Source organism: Sus scrofa, chromosome 17 (genome assembly GCF_000003025.6).
Source record: "Sus scrofa isolate TJ Tabasco breed Duroc chromosome 17, Sscrofa11.1, whole genome shotgun sequence".
NCBI classification, from domain to species: Eukaryota; Metazoa; Chordata; class Mammalia; order Artiodactyla; family Suidae; genus Sus; species Sus scrofa.
In genome coordinates this window covers 28,363,625-28,374,139 of record NC_010459.5, presented here as the reverse complement: position 1 = coordinate 28,374,139, position 10,515 = coordinate 28,363,625, and the positions used below count along the sequence as shown (strand labels likewise).

The following is a 10,515-nucleotide window of genomic DNA, read 5'->3' as shown; positions in this document are numbered from 1 at the left end:
TCTGAAGCCTTTTCTTTGCCAGGACATCTTTATTCTCCTGACGTCCTTAAAACAGCCAGCTTCAAGCTATGATCAACGACTCTGGGGTTCATCTCTTATTCTCAGAGAAGGTGTCCCTTAGTGATAAAATGCTCGAGTCCGCAGGTATGTGCTAAAATCCCTGCCTAGATTCAGGAAATCACTCACTTTCTGAGTATAGGACGATGATTAGTAACTTCATCCAATACACTTGGCATTCTAAGACTTGTTGAATCTGCCATGATGCCTGTGGAGGCCCAAGACTACTTTTTTAAAAAGCACAGAGGAAAACTGACTATAAAATTTATGCATGATTTGACATTAAGTTTGGCATTGTCATATGGACTCACTTTTATGCCACCAGAAGCTTTCTAATGGTAGTACTTGGTCACAGAAATTGTAACTGTTGATCCTCTGACTGGTTGTTCTGTGGTTCTCCACCCAAGGTCCCAGGGCCTGTCACAGAAACTCACTCCATTTGCTGATAAATTTGACCCAGGGCCTCTCAGGGGAAGGATTGGGAGAAGGAAAGTTTCTTGAGCTCACTTATTCATTCGCAGGCCCTGAAATATGGATCTTTGTGCCTTGGGTTTGCAGTTTGAAGAGAAGACCAGTAGCGATTGTTCAGTTGTTCTCCATTTGAGTTACAGTTTGTACCATATGGCCAGAGCGGGGCACTCCCTCTAAATGACCCTGGTGTTTGTGTAAAACATACGTGTGCAGGAATTAATGGAGTTTATTGCTTGCTTTTGGAAAATTGCAAGTCTGCCTTAGAAAAATTGCAGTCTGGTGTTCCACAACCATTTTATTTTTGAGAAGTGTCAGTTTGTTAATGGGTGTATAATTCTGAAATGCCAACTTTGACTTATCTTCCAAAGAGCTGTGTAGTCATTGTAATTGTGCCAACTTTTGCTAAATGTTAACGTAAATACCAAAAAATGAACAAAAACTGGACCATGCCCATAAAAGCCCGTTTTAAACCCTGCTGATCAAAAATTCGGACTCCAATTGTGCCACACTATCTGCTAAAAGAGGCCCAAATAAATGAAAACAGTCTTATGTGCTGTTTCTGAGTCCACATGTTCCTGAATCCAATAAAGCACTTAATATGCCATATTTATAAGAAATAGGGCTTCTGACCCACATTACAGGTGACATGTGCCAAAGGGCCCAGATACAGTGCTCAGGGTCAAAGGAAATGATCTAGATTAATTTCCTACCGCCGTTCTCTAACCTAAACCTGTGCATGAACCTGCGTTGGTCGTTCCAGTTTTTTGGTGCATTTACGCTCATGATCTGGAAATAGGAAGTAGAAACACAGGGGCTGGGATAGCTGCCTCCTCATTTTAAAAGTTCCTGTAAACTTTCCTATGCAATCAGTCCTTCTGATGTTGGGTTACAGAGTTAATTTCCTGTCATCTGTTTGACTAATTTTCCATCCTGGGCACACGATTTTCTTTTTTTCTTTTTTAATCACCCACAAGGATGACCGGGTAAACACATGAAGGACTAACAGCACTGGCGGCAGGGCTTTTCAGGAAATCAAACAGAATTACACCTGAGTGGAAAACAAGTTTTACACAGTCCCATCTCATTTTATTGCTAAAATGGGTTATTCTGCCCAGGAACACGCTTGGTGGTGTTAGTAAAGCGTCTCCCCGCCCCAGAGTCTAGACGCACCGCCGTGCGCCACCTACTGGGACGATGGGAAACTACAGGCCAAGGTGGACGCGGAGAAGAAAGGACCAACCAGGAAGGTGCCCGGTGGTCCAGAGGGCTTCTGAGAGGTTTCCTGCTTCTACATAGCACTTCCCGGAAACAATCAAGTGGAGACTGTGGCTACGGGCTAAATGATGCCTGGCCACGCGTACATGGGCAAGTGGTAGTGATTATAGCGCAGGAAGTCAAGAATGCTCTTCTTCACCAAGGGCTTGTAGATGGTTTCCTGGAAAACTCTTTCGAGGTATTTCCTGGGCTTCTCCCGCAGGTTAATTTCCTCATCCTCGATCTGACGCGCTATCTCATCTATGGAAGGAAAGTTTTCTTCCTGGGAAATACAGTAAGGGGCCAGATGCTGAAATTACTCTGTAATAAGAGGGCAGTTTCACCAAGACGCCCCGAGGTTGGTCTTTTTTTTTTTTTTTTCTAGATTATTATTATTATTGTTATTATTTTTTTTGCCTGTGGCAAAGCACACATAGCATAACATTTACCACTTTAACCATTTTTAAGTGTGCAGTCAGAGGCCTCAAGGACATTCACGTTGTTGGGCAGCCATCACGACCATCCATCTCCAAAAAGTTCTCATCCTCCCAAATTCTCTATGAATCACGAACGCCCCACCCCCATCCTCCTAGCCTCTGGCAACCACCCTTGTCCTTTCTGTCTCATGCCTTTGACTATTTTAGCGCACCTTGTATAAATGGAATCGAACACAATTTGTCTTTTTGTGACTGGCTCATTTCACTTAGCACAATGTCTTCAAGATTCAGCAAGGACAATATTTTAAGCTTTTAATTTCCAGGTAAAAATTATTGGTAGATCAGGCTTATTTCAAAACAAGGAAAGGAAGTGATTAAACATTTTTACATGAAAATTCCTAGGTGACTTACTTTACTTGGTTAGAGTCCCCAAGAAATGGGAATTTTAAACCCCTAGAATAAATTGCTCATAAAGTCAAATTTCATTGATATCATTAAGGATGGGGCTTAGCAAGGATACAGTTATTTGAAGTTGAGGATCATATGCTGTGCATATTTATAATATCATGGAGATTTTTCCAACATTTTATTATGAAATGGAAGTGTTAAAATAAAAGTTGAGAGAACTGTACAGCTGGTACTTATATACACTCCACTGGGTTAAGATTTTACCGAATTTGTGTCCTCACCTATCTGTCCAAATATAGGCAGATTGTCATAAAAAAAACACGACTAAGGTTTGAGCTGTGTGCTTTCTGAACACCACAATAACTGAAAATTACCCTAAAGAATGATGCCCTTTGATGGTATATTTATTTGAACTTCTAGTAACCCCTTTTTAATGGCAAAAGAAAGGAACAGTTTGCAGAGTTCTACTGGATTTTTTTTTTTTTTGTCTTTTTAAGGCTGCACCCATGGCATATGGAGATTCTCAGGCTAGGGGTTGAATCAGAGCTGCTGCCAGCCTACACCACAGCCACAGCAACGCGGGATCTGATCCGAGTCTGCAACTCCTCTGCTGCTCATGGCAATGCTGGATCCTTAGCCCATTGAGTGAGGCCAGGGATCGAATCTGTGTCCTCATGGATACTAGTCAGATTTATTAACCTCTGAGCCATGATGGGAACTCCCTGGATCATTAATTTTGAAATAAAAACCAATTTTTATTGGTATATATTTGACTTAGAAAGTTGTATTTGTTTCAGGTGTACAGCAAAATAAATCAGTTATACATATACATGAATCCATTCTTTTTCAGATTCTTTTCCAATATAGATTATTACACAGTATTGAGTGGATTACCCTGTGCAGCACAGTAGGTCCTTGTTACCTTTCTATTTTATACACAGTGGTGTCTGTATGTCAATCCCAAGCCCTAATTTATCCCTCCCGCCCCACGATTTCCCCTCCAGTAACCATGAATTTGGTTCCTTAATTTATTAATAGTAAGAACTTATAGATAGAAAAATAGATTCCAACTATATGGAGACATAAGGCAATGACCACCTGGCTATTTAGGCAAGACATTGCCAGGAGTGGGAGATTCTACACCATCACTTGGAAGAGCACTCAGTGGGGGTCCGGGACTTCAAGTCGGCTCCGCAAAGACAGTGAGGGAGAGAATGGCCAGTGAGGCCCAAAACCAAATACTCGAGATGCTGAAGCACCTGAGTGTCCAAGCTCATATGCCGTCTATACGAGGTTGGTTCTTTCTCCCCTTTTCGGAAAAAATGTATCAAACATAAACAATGAATATGCAAAAATTATAGGGGATTTGAGGCCCATGTTGTAAGATGCGGTGCTAACACCGGGGCAGAGGGTGTAAGGTCACAAATGGAACTTTTGAATTAAGAATAAATAGGGTTTTGTACGTTTGCTCTCATAGTGTGACCTTTCTCAGTGTGACTACCTCCCCGCTCAAGATAAGCAGCCTCCCCTCAATGTCACCACCTCCCCTCCCAGGGTGACCACCTCCCAACTCAGGATGACACCCCCCTCAGGATGACCATCCCCCTGCCCCAGGATGACCATGTCCCCTCCCAACATGCTCATCTGTGAGCCGCTCTCTCCTCCGTACGACACATGACCTTTTGCGTCGGCTTCTGTCCGTTAATGTTTGAGGTTCACCCACTTTCTAGAATGTATCAGCATTTCATTTCTTTTATGGCAGAAGAATGTTCTGTTGTGTGGATAGACCACATTGGTCTGTTGATGGACACTTGGGTTCCTTTCTTCCTTCTTGTAATTCTGAACAAAGCTGCTATAAACATTCATAGCCAAATATTGGTTTGGGTACTGATTTTCACTTCTTTGGGGTGTGTGTTTAAGAGTGCAATAGCTAGGTCATATAGTAATTCTGTTGGTAAGTTTTCAGGAAAAATCCAACCATTTTTCCACAGCAACTGCAGAATAATTTTACATTCCCATCAGCAATGTATGAGAGTTCCAATTTTTCCACATCCTTGACAATACTCATTATTTGGGTATGAAGTGGTATCTCATTGTGGCTCTGCTTTGCATTTCCACAATGATTCATGATGTTAACGTCTTTTCATGTAAGGGGGTTTACTCTGGGCTCTTAATTCCATTCCATTGATCTATATGTCTGTTCTTATGCAAATACCATACTGTCTTGGATACTGTTGATTTGTATTAAGTTTTGAAATTGCAAAGTGTTTGTCCTTCAGCCTTTTTTATTTCCCAAATTATTTTAATTCTTCTTCAAATGTCTGGTAGAATTCATCAATGAAGCCATCTAGTCTTCGATTCTCTTTGTGGAGAAATTTTTGATTATTGGTTCAATACCTTTACTTGTTATAGGTCTGTTGAGATTTTCTATTTCTTCTTGAGTCATTTTGGAGTCCCCGGCATTTCCATACAAACTTTAGGAATGATTTTTTCCATTTCTAAAAATATATCATGGGCTCTTTTTATAGGATTGCATTGAATCTATAGATTGTATTGCATAATATTCCTGGCTTAACGATACTAAGTCTTCAAATCCATGAACACAGATGTCTTTTCATTATTAAGATCTTTTTAATTTCTTTCAGACATGCTTTGCGGTTTCTTAGTGCACAAGTCTTGCGCCTCCTTGCTTAAACTTATTCCCATGTACTTCATTTTTTTGATGCTACTGTAAATGGAATTTTTTAAATCTCATTTTGGATTACTGATTGCTAATGTACACAACTGATTACTGTGTGTTGATCTTCTATCCTATAACTTTGCTGACTCCATCTATTAGCTCGAATATTATTAGGATTTTCTTTGTATAAAATCATGCCCTTTGAGACTAGAGATAATTTTTCTTTCAAATATGGGTGCTTTTTATTTCTTTTTCCTGCCTAGTTGCTATGGTTGGAACTTCCAGTACAAGGGTGAATGTAAATGGGGAAAGCAAGCATCCTTGTCTTTTCCATATCTTAGAGGTAAAACTTTCAGTCTTCCCTACTGACCATGATTTTAGCTGTGGGTTTTTTCCATGAATATTCTTTATCAGATTGGGGCAGTTTCCTTCTATTCCTGGGGGTTTTAGTGTTCTTACTGTGAAAACATGTTTGATTAGTTAAACATGTTTTCTGCATCAGTTGGGATTACAGCACTTCCCCACATTTCATTTTATAATGCAGTGTATTACACTGATTAATTTTCATATGCTGAACCACTCTTACATTCCTGGGGTAAAGCTCACTTTGTCACATTGTATAATGCTTTTAATGTGCTGCTGAATTTAGCTTGCTAGTATCCTGTTGCAGATTTTTGCTTCTAAATTCCTAAGGGATATTGTTCTATAGTTTTCTTTTCTTTTTATGTCTTTGGCTTTAGTATCAAGGTAATACTGGCCTCATAGAATGAGCTAGGAAGCGCTCCTTCCTCTCATAATTTATTGGAGGAGTTTGAGAAAGACTGGTGTTAATTCTTCTTCAAATGTTTGGTAGAATTCAGCAATGAAGCCATCTAATCTTGGATTCTCTTTGTGGAGAAATTTTTGATTATTGATTCAATACCTTTACTTGTTGTAGGTCTGTTGAGATTTTCCATTTCTTCGAATCTTTTTTTTTTTTTTTATGACTGTTCCTGCAGCATATTTGAGTTCCTGGACCAGGGACTGAATCCAGCTGTGACAATGCTGGATCCTTGAAACCACTGCACTGGGCTAGGAACCTAAACCTCTGCAGCAACCCAAGCCACTGCAGTCAGATTCCCAACTCTCTGTGCTACAGTGGGAACTCCTTCAGTCAATTTTTGTAGTTTGTGTATTTCTACGAATTTGTCTATTTTATCTAGATTATTTTGTTGGCATACAATTGTTTATAGTATTCTTTTCAAACCTTTACTAGTTCAGTAAGGTGGGTAGAAATGTCCTCACTTTCATTTTATTAAGAATTTGAGACTTTTTTCTTGGTCAATCTAGCTAAAGTTTTATTAATTTCGTTGATTTTTCAAAGAGCTAACTTTTGGTTTCATCAATTTTCTCTCATTTTCCTATTCTCTATTTCATTTATCTAAACACTATTATAGTAATGTTTATTATTTCCTTCTTTCTGCTAGCACTGGGTTTAGTTTGGTTTTCTTTTTCTAGTTCCTCTAGTTCCTAAATTATGTTATTGATTTGAGGTCTTTCCTTTTTTATTTTTTTCACTGTAAGCATTTACAGCCATAAGTTTCCTTCTAAAAACTGTTTCCACTATACATCCCATAAATTTTTTTATTAAAGTACAGTTTATTTAGAGTGGCATCCCATAAATTTTGATCTGTTGTGTTTTTATTTTCATTTGCCTCTAAGTACTTCTAATATCCCATTGGGTTTCTTCTTTGAAACCAAAGAAGTTGCTTAAGAATCTGCTGTTCAAAATGCTGGACAGGGTACGGAGAAAAGGGAACCCTCCTGCACTGTTGGTGGGAATGTAAATTGGTACAACCACTATGGAAAACTGTATGGACGTACCTTAGAAAACTATACATAGAATTACCATATAACCCAGCAATCCCACTCTTGGGCATATATCTGGACAAAACCTTCCTTGAAAAAGACATATGCACCTGTATGTTCATTGCAGCACTATTCACAATAGCCAAGACATGGAAACAACCTAAATGTCTATTGACAGATGATCGGATTAAGAAGATGTGGTAATATATACACAATGGAATACTACTCAGCCATAAAAAAGAACAAAATAATGCCATTTGTGCAACATGGATGGAACTAGGGACTCTCATACTAAGTGAAGTAAGTCAGAAAGAGAAAGACAAATGCCATATGATATCAGTTATAACTGGAATCTAATATAAGGCACAAATGAACCTTTCCACAGAAAAGAAAATCATGGACATGGAGAACAGACTTGTGGTTGCCAAGGGGGTGGGGAGGAGGGTGTGGGATAGACTGGGAATTTGGGGTTAATAGATGCAAACTATTGCCATGAATGGATAAGCAGTGAGATCCTGATTCTGCTGTGTAGCACTGGGAACTATGTCTAGTCACTTATGATGGAGCATGATAATGGGAGAAAAAATAATGTATACATATATGTGTGACTGGGTCACCTTGCTGTAGAGTAGAAAATTGATAGAACACTGTAAATCAGCTATAATGGAAAAAAATAAAAATCATTATTAAAAAAAAAAGAATCTGTTGTTCAGTTTCTAGGTGATTTCTAGCTTCATTTCATTGTAGTTGGAGAATATACTTTATATGATTTAAATCTTTTAAAATGTACTGATACTCATTTGGTGGCCTGTCCTGGAGAACATGCCATGTGCAGTAGAGAAGAACGTGCATCTCACTGCTGTTGGGTTTAGTACTCTGTATATATCTATTAGGTCTCGTTGATTTAGAGTGCTCTTCAAGTCCTACATTTCTTTTTTACTCTTCTCTCTGGTGGTTCTATCCATTACTAAAAGTGAGATACTAAATTCTCCAACTCTTTTTGGCTGTGCCTGCAGCATGTGGAAGTTCTGGGGCCAGGGACTGAACCCTCACCACAGCAGCGACCTGAGCCACGGCAGTGACAATGCCGCATCCTTAACCCACTTCACTACCAGGGAACTTTGCCAATTATTATTTTAAAACTGGTTTTTCCAATTCTATCAATATTTACTTCATATGATGTGTGGTTCTGTTGTTCATATATTACTATGATTATTATTATTATCATCATGATTTTTAGAGCTGCATCCTCGGCATATGGGGGTTCTCAGGCTAGGGGTCTAATTGGAGCTACAACTGCTGGCCTACGCCACAGCCACAGCAATGCAGGATCCGAGCCACATCTGCAAACTACGCCACAGCTCACAGCAATACCAGAGCCTTAACCCATTGGGCGAGGCCAGAGATCGAACCCACAATCTCATGGTTCCTAGTCAGATTCGTTTCCACTGTGCAACAACAGGAACTCCTGATGTTCATATATTATTGTTACAGCTTTCTTAGAGAATTTTGACGGATGATTTTCCCAATCAAAATTTCAACCTGGTCAGTGACTCTTTGGCCAAATGCAATACCAGTGGGTTTATAATCTCTTCCCCTTTTTGTTTCCACAAAAGAATCTGAGATGTCTTATAATGATCTTTTTAAAATAATAAATCATATACAGATTTATAATCTATATGTGACTTATAATGACAGTCACAGATAATACTGTTTTCTTTCTTTCTCCACATGTGGAGGGCGGGAAAAATCGATAAAACGAGCTCTAGGACATCATAGTTAATGGCACTGAACTTCTGTACTTCCCTGAAGACAAGGTAGAAAGTGAAATTAAATGGGTAACATCACCTCAATATTTGAGAAAGCGAATTACTGTTATTATTATTATTGTTTTCTTTTTTTGGCTGCCCACAGCATATAGAGCTCCTGGGCCAGGGATCAGATCAGAGCTGCAGTCACGACCTAAGCCTCAGCTGTGGCAGTGCCTGATCCTTACCCCACCGTGCCTGGTCGGGGATCAAACCTGCATCCCAAGGCTTCCAAGACGCCGCCCTTCCCATTGTGCCACAGGGGAAATGTCTGTTATTCTTTAGTGAAACCCATCTGCTTTATTTTCTATTAGCAGACTCTTCAGGGAAATTTTCACATGTCTGTTTGTGTGACTATCACTTCCACTGTTGGCCTGTCCCCACCGAAATTGTCTCCATCACTCTGACTTTGGTGGCTGGCACTTACTTGGAGCCATTCTTCTGTGCCTTGTGCTTGCACACAAGCCCCCACTTCTCTCCCCCCAGCTCTGAGCTCTTGTTCCACGGGGATATGAGCTACAGACAGACACCGCTGCAGGTCCCAGCATGTGGCCGTTATACCTGCCCAATGTCAGAACAATCCCCCAGTGGAGGCTTTTCTTACAGAGCTGCAGGCCCTAACTCTGCCTGTGGCCATTACACCTGCCCAATGTCAGAACAATCCCCCAGTGGAGGCTCTTCTTACAGAGGTTCCCCTTTCTGCAAATCTCGAGAGCCCACAAGGATGGCTGGGAGCCCTTTAGTGCATCTTCTGCAAAGGCCACCTCTGCCCTACCTGCTCAGCTGCCAGGGTCCACTGTCCAGGCTAAGTTTAGGAACTGCAGACTGACCCAGAGCAGAGATCTTCTCGTGACTAGAGGGTTGTGGAGTCTCAGTGCGTGTCATGAGGAGCCACTGTCACTGCATTTGACAATGTACTTAGGAACATGAACGGCAGGCTTCGCTTTTAAGCTTGATGCCTAAAACCCCCCGGCTCCATGCAAAAGTTTAACTGAGGAGCTCAGATCTGGGGTTTAGAAGGATTTAGGCACAGTTCTGATGTGATGACTCTTTGCTTTGGGGCAGCTGTGCGGATTACACTTTGAGAGGTGGGACCTGCGGAGTTGAGCGAAGTTCTGTGAGAACCAGGCTTCCAGCTTGGGGTCATGTTTTAATGTGGACTTGTCACGAGACATAGTTCTACAATATTTTCTTAGCCTCTTTGCTGAAAACTCCATCTTGTCCTGCTTTACTTTACCCCATCTTCCTGCTTGGAAAACAGTCACAGTGCTGGTAAATGACTTAAGCTTAAGTACAAAGACCTAAAGGCATAAGTTATTCATAAGGTCAGCTGAATGAGGACATAATGCATTGGTCTAGGCACACCTGACCTGTGCAGATTGGCACGCTGTTTGCACAGCATGATATGTCCTCTTAAGAATAAGAGAAAGAGGAACCTCATGGCCCCAAGTGGTTTATGAGTGGTCGTTAGCAGAATATGCATTAACAAAGAGAACCAAAGTGCAAACCTAGGCGGGGGGGGGGGGGGGGGGGGGGAGAGATAGGCATGCCT

At 40.7% G+C, this 10,515-nt stretch overlaps 1 protein-coding gene across 2 annotated transcripts in view; it reads right to left on the bottom strand.

Moving 5' to 3' along the window:
* The window catches only part of CFAP61 (cilia and flagella associated protein 61), a 261,717-nt gene continuing 252,007 nt past the window's right edge, over positions 806 to 10,515 (bottom strand). For both annotated transcript variants that reach the window (XM_021077413.1, XM_021077414.1), the window contains one exon: positions 806 to 2,065. In XM_021077413.1, coding sequence (XP_020933072.1) covers positions 1,865 to 2,065 — 201 coding nt within the window. In that variant the 3' untranslated portion in view covers positions 806 to 1,864. The remainder of the gene's footprint in view (positions 2,066 to 10,515) is intronic.